The sequence below is a fragment of the Bubalus bubalis genome, chromosome 24 (assembly GCF_019923935.1).
Source record: "Bubalus bubalis isolate 160015118507 breed Murrah chromosome 24, NDDB_SH_1, whole genome shotgun sequence".
In the NCBI taxonomy this organism is placed as follows: domain Eukaryota; kingdom Metazoa; phylum Chordata; class Mammalia; order Artiodactyla; family Bovidae; genus Bubalus; species Bubalus bubalis.
Genome location: NC_059180.1, coordinates 22,101,550 through 22,119,699, shown reverse-complemented (window position 1 = coordinate 22,119,699; position 18,150 = coordinate 22,101,550). Strand labels below are relative to the sequence as shown.

The window sequence follows — 18,150 nt, the reverse complement described above, 5'->3', positions numbered from 1 at the left end:
GGATCTATACCCAGAAGTGGAATTTCTGGATCAGACACGAATTCTGTGTTTAATGTTGAGGAATTGCCATGTTGTTTTTCACAGTGGCTGCACCATTTTCCATTCCCACTAACAGTGCACAAGGGTTCTAATTTCTCCACATCCTCCCTAACATTTGTTATTTTGTGTTTTTCTTGATAGTAGCCTTTCAACGGATGTGAGGTAGTATACAGTGGTTTTGCTTTGAATTTCTCTGGTGATTCGTTTTTATAGTACAACTTGTATGGCATTGGGTTTCCTTTTTAGTAACCTGTACTTTGTAGCTTGCTATCCATATTGATATCAAAGAACTGGAATCAGTGTACACTGATACCAAAGTACGTTTTCATTAAGAAATTTCATACTTCTGGAGAATTCGAATTATTATTCCATAACTAGAACTTAAGATTTCCCTCTGGATTTTAGAGTCAATATGCTGTATTCACATGAATTAAATAACTAGTCTATTTTTTGTGCAGGACCATTTAAAAATTACTTTCAGCAAGTATAAAATGTGAAGTAAAGATCCCCTCTTTACACCCCCAAATAAATGACCATGTAAATCTGGAATGTCTTATACACCTGCATTTCTTAAGTTGTGGAAAATAATTAAGAACAGATATGATGTCCAAATGCTGTTTTCTTCTATCCTGTTCAGGAATCAACACAGTACATTGGTTTTATATTTTCATCTTTTTTCACTTTTTAAAACTATTTTGTATTCAGGTATAGCCAGTACACTGACTCAATGGACATGAGTTTGAGCAAACTGGGAGATAATGAAGGACAAGGAAGCCTGGTGTGCTGCAGTCCATGGAGTCCATGGGGTCACAAAGAGTCAGACACGACTTAGAGACTGAACAACAACGACAAATAGACAATTAACAATGTGTTAGTTTCAGATGAACAGTGAAGGGACTCAGCCAAACATATACATGTATCCATTCTCCCCAGACTCCCGTTCAGGTTGCCACAGAACAATGAGTTGGGTTCCATGTACTATACGGTAGGTCTTTGTTGGTTACCCGTTTTATATAGAGCATTGTGTACTGGCAACCATAAGTTTGTTCTCGTCGTCTTTTTTTTTTTGTTTTTTTGTGGTTTTTTTTTTGGTGTGGAAACCCAGGAACCAAGATGCAGAACACTGCTTTTAAACTTGGAACCCTCAATGCTTTTCAAATGGTAGAGTTGAAATGTTTGAGAATATGTTGGCAGTCCGTTTTATACTCAGCAGAACAAAACAGTTTTCCCTACACTTGATGTTGCCATCTTGTTATTATTATTTATTATTTATAAGGTGGCTGTGACTGATCATAAAGCACTACTGGTTTTGGCTTTATAAGTAGAATGTTTGTTATAGAAAAAGTGGAAAATATAGACAGCTGTAAGGAACATGCAAGTAGATTTTAGCTGAACCATAACCCTTAGAGGACCACCATTAACATTTTGGTATATACCCTTCTGGACTTTTTTACATACCTGTATGTGCCCACACATACACATTCACAAATTTTTAACATTAAAAATTTTGACAATAAAAGATACCTTTATTCTTCCAAGATGAATCATGTGAAACTCATAGACACCTATTTTCTAAATCAAAAATTGACAAAAGATGGAAGACATATTCTATCATCTGGTGCTTGAGAGTACTAGCTTCTTGTTTGACGGATTAAACCAGGAGCTTAGGAATAAAAGGATGTTTTTGAGGATGCTGATAAATATTATAACTATTTATAAATAACATTAATAAATATTTACAAATAACCATCAACTGAGCAACAGAGCAGCGGAGTTGGTCATTTTTGAAGAGTATATGTAATTCTGCCACCAACAAAGTAATGTCAGCATTATACATTTCAGTTTTTAAAAAATTTCAGGCATTGAGATGTGTTTCATTAAATGTAAAGGATTGTGAGAAAATCTCTAGAGTTCACAATTATATTTGTTGTTCAGTTGCTCAGTTGTGTCTGACTCTTTACGGACCCCATGGACTGTAGCATGCCAGGCTTCCCTGTCCATCACCAACTCCCAGAGCTTGCTCAAACTCACGTCCATCGAGTCAGCGATGCCATCCAACCATCTCATCCTCTGTCATCCCCTTCTTCTGCCTTCAATTGTTCCCAGCATCCGGGTCTTTTCCAGTGAGTCAGTTGTTCACATCAGGTGGCCAAAGTATTGGAGCTTCAGCTTCAGCATCAGTCCTTCCAATTAATATTCAGGACTGATTTCCTTTAGTATTGAATGGTTGGATCTCCTTGCAGTCCAAGGGACTCTCAAGAGGCTTCTCCAACACCACAGTTCAAAAGCATCAATTCTTCAACGCTCAGCATTCTTTATTGTCCAACTCTCAAATCCATACATGACTACTGGAAAAACCATAGCTGTGACTAGACGGACCTTTGTTGGCAAAGTAATGTCTCTGCTTTTTAATATGCTATCTAGGTTTGTTATAGCTTTTCTTCCAAGGAGCAAGCATCTTTTAATTTCATGGCTGCAGTCACCATCTGCAGTGATTTTGGAGCCCAACAAAATAAAGTTGGTCACTGTTTCCATTGTTTCCCTGTCTCTTTGCCATGAAGTGATGGGATTGAATGCCGTGCTCTTAGTTTTTTGCCTGTTGAGTTTTAAGTCAGCTTTTTCACTCCCCTCTTTCACCTTCATCAGTTCAGTTCAGTTGTTGAGTCGTGTCCAACTCTTTGCTGACCCCATGGACTGCAGCATGCCAGGCCTTCCTGTACATCACCAACCTCTGGAGTTTACTCAAACTCATGTCCATTGAGTTGGTGATGGCATCCAACCATCTTGTCCTCTGTCATCCCCTTCTCCTCCTGCCTTCAATCGTTCCCAGCATCAGGGTCTTTTCAAATGAGTCAGCTCTCTGCATCAGGTGGCCAAAGTATTGGAGTTTCAGCTTCAGCATCAGTCCTTCTAATGGGTATTCAGGACTGATTTTCTTTAGGTTGGACCGGTGGATCTCCTTTCAGTCCAAGGAACTCTCAAGAGGCTTCTCCAACACCACAGTTCAAAAGCATCAATTCTTGAGCACTCAGCCTTCTTTATGGTCCTACTCTCACATCCATACGTGACCACTGGAAAAACCATAGCTTTGACTAGACAGACCTTTGTTGGCAAAGTAATATCTCTGCTTTTAATAAGCTGTCTAGTTTGGTCATAACTTTTCTTCCAAGGAGTAAGTGTCTTTTAATTTCACGGCTGCAGTGATTTTGGAGCCCCGAAAAATAAAGTCTGTCACTGTTTCCACTGTTTCCCCATCTATTTGCCATGAAGTGATGGGAGGAGGGAGTGGCAAACCACTTTAGTATTCTCGCCTTGAGAACCCCATGAACAGTATGAAAAGGCGCCTTTGTCAAGAGGCTCTTTAATTCCTCTTTGCTTTCTGTCATAAGGACAGTGTCATCTGTATATCTGAGGTTATTGATATTTTTCTTGGCAATCTTGATTCTAGCTTGTCCAGCCCAGCATTTCACATCATGTACTCAGCATATGAGTTAAATAAGCAGGGTTTCAATATACAGCCTTGATGTTATCCTTTCCCAATTTGGAATCAGTCCATTGTTCCATGTCCAGTTCTATCTGTTGCTTCCTGACCTGCATACAGGTTTCACAGGAGGCAGGTAAGGTGGTCTGGTATTCCCATCTCTTGAATTTTCCACAGGTTGTTGTGATCCACACAGTCAAAGGCTTTAGCATAGTCAGTGAAGCAAAAGTGGATGTTTTTCTGGAATTCTCTTGCTTTTTCTGTGATCCAGTGAATGTTGGCAGTTTGATTTCTGGTTCCTCTGTCTTTTCTGAATCCAGCTTGAACATTTGGAAATTCTCGGTTCATGTACTGTTGAAGCCTGGCTTGGAGAATTTTGAGCATTATTTTGCTAGCATGTGAAATGAGTGCAATTGTAGGGTAGTTTGAAGATTCTTTGGCATTGCCTTTGTTTGGGATTGGAATGAAAACTGACCTCTTCCGGTCCTGTGGCCACTGCCGAGTTTTCCAAATTTTTCTGGCATATTGAGTGCAGCACTTTCACAGCATCATCTCTGTGGATTTGAAATAGCTCAACTGGAATTCCATCACCTCCACTAGTTTTGTTTGGAGTGATGCTTCCTAAGGCCCACTTGACTTCGCACTCCAGGATGTCTGGCTCTAGATGAGTTATCACCATCTGGTTATAACCATCGTGGTTATCTGGGTCATTAAGATCTTTTTTTGTGTAGTTCTTCTGTGTATTCTTGCCACCTCTTCTTAATATCTTCTGCTTCTATTAGGTCCATACCATTTCTGTCCTTTATTGTGCTCATCTTTGCATGAAATGTTGCCTTGGTATCTCTAATTTTCTTGAAGAGATCTTTAGTCTTGACCATTCTATTATTTTCCTCTATTTTTTTGCATTGATCCCTGAGGAAGGCTTTCTTATCGCTCCTTGCTATTCTTTGAAACTCTGCATTCAGATAGGTATATCTTTCCTTTTCTCCTTTGCCTTTTGCTTCTCTTCTTTTCTCAGCTATTTGTAAACCCTCCTCAGACAACCATTTTGCCTTTGTGCATTTCTTTTCCTTGGGGATGGTTTTGATCACTGCCTCCTGTACAATGTTACAAACTTCTGTCCATAGCTCTTCAGGCACTGTGTCCATCAGATCTAATCCCTTGAATCTATTTGTCACTTACACTGTATAATTGTAAGGGATTTGATTTAGGCCATACCTGAATGGCCTAGTGGTTTTCCCTATTTTCTTCAATGTAAGTCTGAATTTTGCAATAAGGAGTTCAAGATCTGAGCCACTGTCAGCTCCTGGTCCTTCTTTTTGTTGACTGTATAGAGCTTAGAAAAGATAATTATGCATAATTCCACCAGGCACACTTAACACTTCAATGTATTTCCTGTTTTAATACAAGTGCATATATGTTGCATGTGTGCGTGCTCAGTTGTGTGTAACTCTTTGCAATCCCATGGACTGTAGCCTTCCAGGCTCCTCTGTCCCTGGAATTTTCCAGGCCAGACTGCTGGAGTGGGTTGCCATTTCTTCCTCCAGGGGATCTACCAACCCAGGGATGGAATCTGTGTCTCCTGCATTGGCAGGCGGATTCTTTTTCACTGAGCCACCTAGAAAGCCCTTACATAAACACATATGACTTCATGTTTGACTTTTTTAGATATAAAATTATTTCCTTGTGTGTTTATTACACAGTCTTTGTTCATCAGATCAGATCAGTCGCTCAGTCGTGTCCGACTCTTTGCGACCCCATGAATTGCAGCACGCCAGGCCTCCCTGTCCATCACCAACTCCCGGAGTTCACTCAGACTCACGTCCATCGAGTCAGTGATGCCATCCAGCCATCTCATCCTCTGTCGACCCCTTCTCCTCCTGCGCCCAATCCCTTCCAGCATCAGAGTCTTCCAATGAGTCAACTCTTTGCATGAGGTGGCCAAAGTACTGGAGTTTCAGCTGTAGCATCATTCCCTCCAAAGAAATCCCAGGGCTGATCTCCTTCAGAATGGACTGGTTGGATCTCCTTGCAGTCCAAGGGACTCTCAAGAGTCTTCTCCAACACCACAGTTCAAAAGCATCAATTCTTCGGCGCTCAGCCTCCTTCACAGTCCAACTCTCACATCCATACATGACCACAGGAAAAACCATAGGCTTGACTAGATGGACCTTTGTTGGCAAAGTAATGTCTCTGCTTTTGAATATGCTATCTAGGTTGGTCATAACTTTCCTTCCAAGGAGTAAGCGTCTTTTAATTTCATGGCTGCAGTCACCATCTGTAGTGATTTTGGAGCCCAGAAAAATAAAGTCTGACACTGTTTCCACTGTTTCCCCATCTATTTCCCATGAAGTGGTGGGACCGGATGCCATGATCTTCGTTTTCTGAATGTTGAGCTTTAAGCCAACTTTTTCACTCTCCACTTTTACTTTCATCAAGAGGCTTTTGAGTTTCTCTTCACCTTCTGCCAGAAGGGTGGTGTCATCTGCATATCTGAGGTTATTGATATTTCTCCTGGCAATCTTGATTCCAGCTTGTGTTTCTTCCAGTCCAGCATTTCTCATGATGTACTCTGCATAGAAGTTAAATAAGCAGGGTGACAATATACAGCCTTGACGTACTCCTTTTCCTATTTGGAACCAGTCTGTTGTTCCATGTCCAGTTCTAACTGTTGCTTCCTGACCTGCATACAGATTTCTCAAGAGGCAGATCAGGTGGTCTGGTATTCCCATCTCTTGATATAGTATAGTTCATGTAACTGTTTCCTTAATGGGAATCCGAGTTGAATCTTTTCCCACCTGACTCTCCTTTTGCATTTATATGCAGTGCTGCTGCATTAAATATTTTGGTGCATAAACTTTTTTTTACTTCTGAGGATTTTTTTCCCCTTTATATAAATTTGGTCACATTTACTGATCAAGGTGTCTGAATATCTTTACAGTTCTTTTGTTTGTTTTTTTTTTACTGTTATATTATGGAAAATTCCAAGCACATGAAAAAGAAGAAAATAGAAAATAGTAACTCCTGCTGGGGAGGCAGCTAGTATCAACACAGGACCCAGATTGTTTCACCCAGATTCCTGCCCCTCCTTGGTCCCCGTTATTTCGAAGCAAGTCCCAGACATCATGTTTGAGCTTTGTAAACATGTATCTGCAAAAGATAAGGACTCTAAAAAAAGCCGTATTGCACTTGTCACACGTGAAAAAACTAACCAGTAAACCTCCAGCGACCACATTGCTCCCATTGTTCCATCATTTTTAAAATAGTTTGTTTGAATTCGGATCCAAATAAAGTCCCTACACGCAATTGGTGGATGTGTTTGGAGAGCCCTTCAGCCTCTTTCCTCGCTGGTCTTTCGGAGAGGGGCGAGGGAGAGGGCGCGCTTTTGTTGGCGTCTTGCAGGTGCGGGACTGTGACCCCCACGGCGCTCGGTGCCCAGGTCTCCACTCCGGCCGCCGCAGGGACCGCCCGCGTTGGACTCGGAGCAGCGGCGCCGGGCACCGCAGGTGAGGCGCGGGCGGCGGGGACGAGGCCCCCGCAGGGCCCGTCGCAGGGGACGCGGGCGGCCGCTGCTCAGGCGCTCGGGGGCGCGGGGGCCAGGGACTCGCCGCGGGGGCTGCCTGGAAAAGGGGCGCAAGCTACAAGGGGGGCGGCGGGGGCCAGAGGGAGAAAGGAGAGTGGGCAGAGGGAGATTGGGCGACTTGAAGGGCTCGTGGGGAGGGGGCGTCCAAGGGAGGGGAGGGGAGGAAATTTCTAAGAAAGGAATCCGAACCCGCTTAATAAGAGCAGCCATGAAGGCAAGGACTTTATCATGATAATATCAATAGCAACAACAGAAGCATCAATAATAATAGCTACTATTTGTCCAGTGTTTATATGTGCCAGTGCTGGGGTCAGTTTTTTGTTTTTTGTTTTACATATTTTACATACAAGGAAATTTCTTTACATATTTTTCCAATTATATTTCATGGCTGTTGTGAGCAAGAAATGAGAATATTCAGGTAGAGCAAACCGTTACACATTGGATAAATTGATGAACTTTAAAATAACATTTACACAGTCTTTGTGCCTGCTTAGGGGTTTCAGTCATGTCCAACTCTTTGGGACCCCATGGACTGAAGCCTGCCAAGCTCCTCTGTCCATGGCATTCTCCAGGCAAGAATACGGAAGCGGGTTGCCATGCCCTCCTCCTGGGGCTTTTCCCCATCCAGGGATGGAACCGGGGTCTCCTGCATTGCAGGCAGATTCTTTACCATCTGAGCCACCAGGGAAGCCCCTGTTTTTGTGAGGTATCATCGCCATCTGCATAGTACAAAGAAGGGAACGTAAGCCTCGAGAGGTCAAGGAGTTTGTTGAAGAGCACACAGCTGGTAATCAGTGGTCTAAATGAAAACTGGGGCTTCTAGCCCCGAGGTGGCACTGGCCATCTGGAGTTCAGGTTCAGGGCCACTTAGTAGAGGCTGGAGAGCAGAGCTACTCAGTGTTTGGAATCATTTAACTCAGGGCTCGGGACCTGGCCCTGCCACCTAATAGTTGTGTTATCCTCGGCAGGCCACTTGACCTTTTAAAACCCATTTCCTTGTCTGTGAAATAGAAATTGCAGTTAACATTTGCCTCAAAGATTCTGCAAGGACTACGTGAGGCAGTGTGTGTAGAGGGGTGCGGGCTTCATTCTCACTCAATTCAGTGGTCGCTACAATTGTGATTCCTAGAGAGCCAGGTGGCCCTGCATCTGGGCCCCGCTTCTGCTATTTGCTCACTCTGAGTTCTGTGTGTCTGTTGAACTCACCTGTGAGACCAAGTAAACCTTCAGGGCTGGTGGACGGAGCAAATGTATTGGCTCAGCAGGCAGAGGATGCCCAGTGAGACAGCATCCTCCTCTCTCTCCTTCTATCACAGAATCCCAAGCCTTCCATTTTGCTCTCTTGAGACTCAGACAGGGAGGAGAATGACAGGCCAGTCTCACCGTTAGGGACAGAGCTGGGAGTAGCATTCAGGCCCGATGCCTCTAGTCTAAAAAGAAAGCACACATTCCCTTGAGTAGAACTCAAGAGATGGGGCTATTCTAATACCACAGTTCGAAATGAAATCCAAATCCAGGTCAAATAGCCTGGTAGCCTACAAACCAGACAAGTTAGACCACTTTGCATTAATACTAATGAAAATGGTTTTGTGGGGTTATATTTTTTGCTTTCAGTAGAAAATCTCCAGGTTAGTATCTGTAGACCTGTATCTTTATATCCATGATATGGACCTTAAATGGAACTGCTTTGCAGATAGTAAAACTCCATGTAATTGTGAATTGTTGGTTTCTGTCTGGGATGGGATGCCCCAGCATTGGGCGAACCTCCCAGCATCTTTGCAAAATGTCTCTCATGCATTGAATGACTAGCTCATCCCAGTTGCCTGCAACTTTCCAGGTCTTAAAGCAAAATCCCTCAGTCCCAGGAAACCCCTATGGTCAAGGTTTTTAGGAACCCACATTCAGTTCAGGTTTGTGGTTATTGTTACTGGTTTCATTTTGAGTTCTTTCAAAGCAGTCCTTGCCTGCCTGATTTTCGCCCATCTGCAGGCCTTTGGGTGGGGAGGGGGCTGGATGCATGGAGAAACCTATTGACCCCCAAATCACCATTGCCCAGCTCAGTCCTTTTAATCCTCTTGGCCAAGCTCCTGAAAGAGAGTGACCTGAGGGACTTTTAATTAAAACCAAATCCCATCCTGGCTTTGGACTGGGATTTCGTTGGAACGAAGACTTAATGTGCAGCAGAAAGTGGAGCTTCTATTTCAGTAATTGTAAACCCCTTGTAGAATTAATAGGGAGACTGCAGCAATACGCACAAGAAGCCTCATTGTCTGGGAAACTGGAGAATTGTGAATGAGGCCAGTGCCCCAGGGCAGCTGACCAAAGGGAAGGGAGGAAAAAAGGGCCAGAGGTTCCCCCAAGTCCCAAAGCCAGTAAGAGCTCTTAGGCGAGCTGAACATCCCCGCCTGTGGGGTGGGATTGATGGAGCAAAAGGCGTCTACCAAGTGCTTTGAGATCAGGTTCACTCAGAATCTGTTAGAATGCTCTGCCTTCCGTGTCTGGAGGTTTCCAAAATTTCAGTTTGTTTTTGCCCTGAGCACTAAAATGAGCGTAACTGTTCCCAAAGCAAGTTGTGAAAGTCCCCTTGGGGGGATAGAGAATCTATTTGCATAACAAGCCAGACAATAGCAGGGAAATCTGTATTAGAGGATGCTGGGGCGCCTATAAAGTAATCTCAAGAAACCATAGATGTACACTGTGGGGCTCCTTTTAAGTTTCTGAGAGGGTGGAATCTGGGAATTGGGTTGTGAGCTGCCTGGGAGTCACCTGTTTTCCTATCAGCCCTCTGGTCCCTCCTTTCAGAACCCTTTCCCAGTTCCTCCACATCTCTCCATACTTTTTAAAAAATAAAAAGTTTCTTTTATTTTGTTTTTCTTTTAAAAAATAATTTATGTTTTGTATGTGGAAAATTTCGAACCCATACAAAGGTAGATACAGGAATATAATGGGCTTCAGCTTCAGTTCTCAACTTGTTTCCTCCATACTTATTTCCTCCCTCCTGTATTATGTTGAAACCATCTCAAACATCACATTTCTTCTGTTAAGTATATAAGAATGTAGCTCTAGAGCAGGCAGGCTTGGCAAACTTTTTCAGTAAAGGAACAGAGAGTAAGTATTTTCAGCTTTGTGGGGCCACACAGCCTCTGTTGCAACTTCCCAGCTCTGCCATTGTAGCATGAAGGCAGCCATAGATGATACTTAAGTGAGTGGAGTGGTAGTCGTCTAATACAACTGTATTTATGGACACTAATATTTAAATTGCATACATGAAATTTTCATGTGTCCAGACATACTGTTCTTTTGATTTTTTGAAACTGTTTAAAAACGTAAAAACCATTTTTATCTCGTGAGCCATGCAAGACCAGGTAACCTGTGAATTTGGCCCTTGGGTTGTAGTTAGCTAATCCCTTGAAGGAGGTCATGGAGAGGATGTGACCACCACTGACCTTCAAGCTGGACCAGAGCAATCAAAGGCTCCTCACCCCTCCCCCATCCTTGGAATGTATATTCTGCCCACTGTTCCCACTAGGGGAGCATTTTTTTCAGGGACCTAATTGGAAAAGACTCTGATTCTGGGAGGGATTGGGTACAGGAGGAGAAGGGGACGACAGAGGATGAGATGGCTGGTTGGCATCACTGACTCGATGGACGTGAGTCTGAGTGAACTCCGGGAGTTGGTGATGGACAGGGAGGCCTGGCGTGCTGCGATTCATGGGGTCGCAAAGAGTCGGACACGACTGAGCGACTGAACTGAACTGAACTGAACCTTGAGAGAGCAGTGTGTTACTGAGACCACCTGGACTTGACCGAGATCTGTTAAGTCCTCTTGTAAACTTTCCAGATTCTGGGGAGGCGAGGGTAGAGATCTACTCAGGGCCTCTCAAGACAAGCCTACTGTATAGTACAGGGAACTCTGCTCAATATTCTGTAATAACTTTTATGAGAAGAGAATCTGAAAAAGAATGGATATATGTATAACTGAATTACTTTGCTGTACACCTGAAATTAACACATTCTGCTAGGTAGTTAGAATAGGGAAACAGGGTCCAAGATGGCAGTCAGAGGAAGCAGCTACTAGAAAAAAAAAAAGGGGGGAAACTTCCCAAGGGACTAAGAACCTCCAGTGGGAAAACACACCCTCTTCTCTGATTGGTCTTGCATGTAACCAATCAGACCCCAAGAACAGTACAATTTCTCTATTTGCATAGGGTGTAGCCAATCAGGGCACAGGAACCTGCCCGGGGCGGGAACAAGGGATATAAAAGAGGGGAGCCAAACTGGGACAGGGTCACTCCAAAGTGGGGCAGGTGTTGGTCGGCTATTATGCTTGTAGATTGTACTGCTTACAGCATGCCCAGTAAATCCTGCCTGTTTGAGGTGTTACTGGTCTGTCCTTTCAACTCTTTACTATGACAAGACATGGGAGAAGGAAATGGCAACCCACTCCAGTATTCTTGCCTAGAGAATCCCATGGACAGCCTGGTGGGCTGCTGTCCATAGGGTCGCACAGAGTTGGACATGACTGAAGCGACTTAGCATGCATGCATGCATGCATGACAAAACAATAACATGGAAGAAGAACCAACCTGACAACTTTAAGTCAACTATACAATAGAAAAAAAAAATTAACAAAACAAAATCCTCATTAAAACATTTAACAACAGGCTTTCCTGGTGGCTCAGTGGTAAAGAATCCACCTGCCAGTGCAAGAGATGTGGGTTCGATCCCTGGTCTGGGAAAATCCCACATGCCATGAAACAAGTAAGCCACACTAGTGAATTTGTGCTCTAGCATGGTGCACCACACTATTGAATTTGTTCTCTAGTGCCTGGAAACCAAAACTATTGAGCCCTTGAGCAGTAACTACTGAAGCCTGCAGAGCCATTGCTCTGCAAGAAGAGAAGCCACCCTAGTGAGAAGCTGGAATACTGGAAGGAAGAATAGTCCCTGCTAATGGCAACTAAAGAAAAGCCCAGGCAGCAATGAAAACCCAGCACAATAAAAAATAAACAAATTAAAAATTATTTAAAAAAATATAACAGCAACAACAAGAAAAAAGACAAGCATTGTAAGTAAGTGTCCTTGCTTAGTACACCTGCCATCTACCAATCTGGAGGGGCTGCTGCTTTCTCCAATTTCTCCTTACCCTACCTGTATGGGGGCCAGATTGTGAACCAACATACCTCTTTTAAAAGATAAGTACTCCTTTAAAAATATAGCCACATTTCTGTTATCAAAAATATTAACATTAATTCTTTAAAATGTTCAAATATCCAGACAGGGAGCAAGTTTCCACAGTTGCCCCATAGTTTTTGTTTTTCATAGTTTGCTTCAATTAGGATCCAAAGAAAGTCTATATGCTACGAATAATTGTTATAGCTCCTAAGTTTTTTAAGTCCCTAGTTCCTTCCTCTGTGTGTGTGTGTGTGTGTGTGTGTGTGTGTGTGTGTCTATGTCTGTCTCTCTCTTTGCAGTGTATTTGCTGAAGAAACTACGTCGTTGATTATGGGGAGTTTCCTACAGTTGAGTTTGCTGATTGCACCTGGTCTACCTAACATTTTAACAAAGGAACATCTGGGTCTCAGTCCTTAAAGCTCACCCATGTTCTCCCTTGTGCTCATTTTCTTGGTGATCTCATCCAGTGGCCTGGGTTCAAGTATCTGCTGGCTGCTCTGTGTAGATAGCTCCAGTCTGAGCCCTGCTCTAACTGCAGACTCAAACGCCAGACTGCCTACTTGCTTTGTCCACTTGGATATTTTATGGTCATCTCAAGCTTAGCTTGTCCACATCTCCAGGGCATCTTCCTCAAATCTGCAACTCCTACGGTTTTTTCCTATTTCCAATCTCTCTGAATGCTCAGGCCCACATCCTTGGAGGTGTCTGTGATTTGCCTTTTATTCCTCACATTCAGTTTATTGGCTCTACCCTTCAAACAATCAGCAACCTCAGATACAGATGCCACCACCCTTATAGCAGAGAGCGAAGAGGAATTAAAGAGCCTCTTGATGAAGGTGAAAGAGGAGAGTGAAAAAGCTGGCTTAAAACTCAACATTCAAAAAATGAAGATCATGACATCCAAGCCCATCACTTAATGGCAAATAGATGGAGAAACAATGGAAACAGTGACAGGCTTTATTTTCTTGGGCTCCAAAATCGCTGCAGATGGTGACTTCAACCGTGAAATGAAAAGACGCTTGCTCCTTGTAACAAACCTAGACAGCATATTAAAAAGCAGAGACATCACTTTGCCTGCAAAGGTCTGTATAGTCAAAGCTATGGTTTTCCTAGTAGTCACATATGGATGTGAGAGTTGTACCATAAAGAAGTCCAAGTGTCAAAGAATTGATGCTTTTGAACTGTGGTGTTGGAGAAGACTCTTAAAGAGTCCCTTGGATTGCAAGGAGATCAAACCAGTCAATCCTAAAGGAAATTGATCCTGAATATTAATTGGAAGGACTAATGCCGAAGCTGAAGCTCCAGTATTTTGGCCACCTGATGCCAAGAGCTGACTCATTAGAGAAGACCCTGATGCTGGGCAAGATTGAAGGCAGGAGGAGAAGGGGACGATAGAGGACAGGATGGTTGGATGGCATCACTGACTCAATGGACATAAGTTTGAGCAGGGTCTGGAAGATGGTGAAGGACAGGGAAGGGCAGGTGAAGGACTGGAGTGCTGCAGTCCATGGGATTGCAAAGAGTTGGACATGACTGAGTGACTGAACAACAGCAACCCTTCAAAATATCCCCAACCACTTCTTACCAGCCTCCCTGCCATCTGTGACTAAGTCATCACTATTCATCTCTTACTGGTCTCTTTGCTTTAGCTGTTGCCCTTGTTCAGAGTATTCTCAACAAACAATTGGGGTTATAGAGCTAGTATTTTAAAAGTCAGAGCATGGCTTTCACACTCAGGCTGTGCTGTGCTCAGTCACGTCAGTCGTGTCTGACTCTTTGTGACCCCATGGGCTATAACCCACCAGGCTCGTCTGTCCATGGGATTTTCCTGGGACGTATACTGGAGTGGGTTGCCATTTCTTTCTCCAGGGGATCTTTCCAACCCAGGGATCGAACCCAGGTCTCCTGCGTCTCCTGCATTGTGGGCGGAGTCTTTACTGCGGAGCTACCGGCGAAGCCAGCTCTCGTTCTAATATCCCTCAATGGCTCCCGTCTCCCTCCACGTAGGAGTCAAGGTGCTTACGATGACCTAATCTCACCTACTGCTGTCATCTTTGTGTGATTTATCGAACAAGTCAGTTGCATTCCTAACGTCACAGCCTTTGCACTTCTGATTCCCTTTTTCTGGAACATTCTTTCTCCACACTTTCCCATTATTTGAATTTTGAAAACATCAGTTTGGCTTGTTTATTTCCTAAACCCATATGTAGGGCTTTCTTCATGCCAAGCATTGTTCTACGTGATTTACTTCATTAGCTAATTTTATCCTCATATGATGCTATGAGGTAGGTACCAGGGAAGCCCTTCTCTTCTCTTTTTCAGATTCTTTTCCCGTATACATCATTACAGAGTATTGAGTAGAGTTCCCTGTGCTATATAGTAGGTCCTCATTAGTATCTATCTTATACACAGTAGTGTGTAATGTCAATCCCAATCTTCCAATTCACCCCTCCCTCTCCCCTGTCCCATAACCATAAGTTTATTTCCTGTATCTGTAACTCTGCTTCTGTTTTCTAGATAAGTTCTTTTGTAGTCTTTTTTAAGATTCCACATATAAATGATATCGTGTGATATTTGTCTGTCTTACTTCACTCAGTATAACAGTCTCTATGTCAATCCGTGTTGTTACAAATGGCATTATTTCATTCTTTTTGTTTATGGCTGAGTAATTTTCTGTTATATGTATGTACCGCATCTTCTTTATCCATTCATCTGTTGATGGAGGCTTAGGTTGCTTCCATGTCCTGGATGGAATGTAAATAGTGCTCCAATGAACAATTGGATGCATGTTATGTTTTCCTGTTATGGTTTCTGTGGGTATATGCCCAGGAGTAGGATTGCTGTTCCCTGTGCTATACAGTAGGTCCTTATTAGTCATCTATGGTAGCTCTATTTGTTTTTAAGGAGCCTCCACACTGTTCTCCAGAGTGGCTGCACAGCTCCTAGTTCTCTTAACACTTAAGAATTTGCAAGGACTTAGGAGCCCTGTACGGAGAAGGCGATGGCACCCCACTCCAGTACTCTTGCCTGGAAAATCCCATGGATGGAGGAGCCTGGTGGGCTGCAGTCCATGGGGTCGCAAAGAGTCGGATATGACTGAGCAACTTCACTTTCACTTTTCACTTTCATGCATTGGAGAAGGAAATGGCAACCCACTCCAGTGTTCTTGCCTGGAGAATCCCAGAGACGGGGGAGCCTGGTGGGCTGCCATCTATGGGGTCACACAGAGTCGGACACGACGGAAGCTACTTAGCAGTAGCAGCAGGAGCCCTGTATCAGGGATGGATCAAAAACCAAGTATTAGAACAAAAGATGCTCCTTGTCCTCTTATCATTTTGGAAATTACAAGGGATTTAGCGGCCCTGTTCCATGAACTAGGGGCAGAAACCAATAAATATTTTCTATTTTCTCACAGTTTCCCTTCTCTCAGGGGTCTCAGTCTTGTTCTACCTGTTGTCCGATGATGTCTGAAAACCTTTGTTTTGTTTGTTTTCTAGTTGTTTAAGGCAAGGAAATTTGTCTACTGCCATTTACTCCATCATAGCTGGAAGCAAAAGTCCAACTCATTCCTTATTTATTGATGAGTCGTGTTCCATTGAGTGGATATACCATATTTGTTTAACCTTTCATCTATTATTGAACATTTGAGTTGTTTCTAATTTTTGGAATAGAACTCTACAAATCTTTGTATGGACGTATGTTTCAATTTCTCTTGGGTAAATACCTAGGGGTATAATTCCTAGATTGTAGAGTACTGTATATTTAACTTTATAAGACACTGCCAAACAGTTCTCCAAAGTGGCTGTATCAGCAATGTATGAATTCACACTGCTCCACATTATTGTCAACACTTAGTATTGTTAATCTTTTCAACTTTTAGCCATTCTAGTGCATATGTAATGAAATTGTTACCACACCAAATTTGGGTCCACTGGAGAAGGCAATGGCAACCCACTCCAGTACTCTTGCCTGGAAAATCCCATGGACAGAGGAGCCTGGTAGGCTGCAGTCCATGGGGTTGCGAAGAGTCGAACACAACTGAGCGACTTCACTTTCACTTTTCACTTGCATGCATTGGAGAAGGCAATGGCAACCCACTCCAGTGTTCTTGCTTGGAGAATCCCAGAGACAGGGGAGCCTGGTGGGCTGCCATCTATGGGGTCGCACAGAGTCGGCCACGACTGATGCAACTTAGCAGCAGCAGCAGCAGCAGCCTGCACACGGTACAGCCAATCTACAGACACCGGGTTGTGGTGAAGGGAAGTGTTGTGTTTATTGCAGGGCACAAACCAAAGAGTCCAGGGAAACTGGTGCTTAAAAGCCTCCCCCAACTCCTCAAAGTCTTCCAGGGAAAGATTTTTAAAGACAGGGTGAAGGAAGGGGAGGGACTTGGGGTGATCAGCTCATGGACATTCTTCTGATTGGTTACTGGTGAGGTAATCAGGAGTGACCATCTGGTTCCAACTGGTCTGGGGTTTATGTGCTTGTGGGCAGCATACTGGCTTCCCTGGGGGGCTCAGCAGTAAACAAACTGCCTGTGATGCAGAAGATGCAGGAGACCTGGGTTCAGTCCCTGGGTCAGGAAGATTCCCTGGAGGAAGGCATGGCAATCCTCTCCAATATTCTTGCCTGGGAAATCCCATGGACAAAGGAGCCTGGCCGACTACAATCCATGGGGTCACAAAGAGTCGGACACGACTGAAGTGACTGAGGTACACACACGCAGGGGAGAATACAGTTAACTTCTTCCACCTGTTGGGGGCTTTAGTGTCTACAAAACAGCTCAAATGACGTGGCTCAGAATATTATCTTCAGTCCTTGAGGAGAAACTAAAAGGAAACTAAAGGTCCTTGACACTTTTTAATGGCTTAATGGCTGAAGTATTATTATTTTGTCCTGCTTGTCTGTTTCCCTTCCTTTCTGCATTTTCTCACCTCTCTGAATTTACTCTTTGGAACCTGGGGATGGCCTAGGAAGCTAAAGTCTTTCTTTACACAAGAGGCAGGCAGAGGACACGGTGAGGGTGAGGGGGGGGGTCCATTCTAGGAAGGCTCCACAGGGTCTGGCTCACTTACAGTATCTCATTAGTTATCGACAGCATGTTCTGGAAAACTAATATTTGCCTGGCGTGCTGCAGTCCATGGGGTTGCAAAGAGCTGGACACGACTGAGCAACTGAAATGAACTGAATGACACCGATAGTCCTTTACATGCTTATTGGCCATTTGTATTTTTTAAAAATGAAGTTCAGGTTCATATTTTTTCCCTGTTGGCTTGTTCGTCTTCTACTTACTGAATTGTAAGAGTTCTTTTTATTTTCTAGATATAAGTCCCTTGTCAGCTATAGCAGAGTCCATGCTTTTACCCAGTCCTCTTTGTTCAATTGAGGGGTATGAGAGGTGGTTGTAAGAATATAAATAGGCCATTATAACTGAGGAGAGAGATGATTGTGTTTTACACCAGTAAAGAAGTTTCGATGGAGCAAGGTGGATGGAATTAAAAAAAAAAATCTTTAAGGGATTCTGGGTCTATCTGTTTTTCCCGTGTCTTCTGATTATTCTTAAATATGTCTAAAATATACAACCCTGAATTATGTCTGCTTGAATTAACTGCAGGAGAATGTCTCAGGAACCTTGGAGATGCTCTCTTTGGCTGTTCCTTTTCCTGAGCCATGGAGTGGCAAGTTATAGCGTTCCAGACTCCCGGCAGGGTAAGTCCTGAGGGAGGAGTCATCTGGGCAGGGTAAGTCCCGAGGGAGGAGTCATCTGGGCAGGGTAAGTCCCGAGGGAGGAGTCATCTGTCACGGTTTCCACACATCTCAGGGGATGGAGTGGGGTTAGGTCAGTTCAGGTATATGGTGCTATAGAGTGTTC

At 43.6% G+C, this 18,150-nt stretch overlaps 1 protein-coding gene across 1 annotated transcript in view; it reads left to right on the top strand.

Moving 5' to 3' along the window:
• The first annotated feature begins 6,160 nt into the window (after positions 1–6,160).
• Positions 6,161–18,150, top strand: part of OTOA (otoancorin) — an 84,167-nt gene continuing 72,177 nt past the window's right edge. Inside the window, exons 1-2 of the mRNA XM_006061832.4 lie at positions 6,161–7,026; positions 17,893–17,987. Of these exons, the coding sequence (XP_006061894.3) occupies positions 17,897–17,987 (91 nt within the window). The 5' untranslated portion in view covers positions 6,161–7,026; positions 17,893–17,896. The remainder of the gene's footprint in view (positions 7,027–17,892; positions 17,988–18,150) is intronic.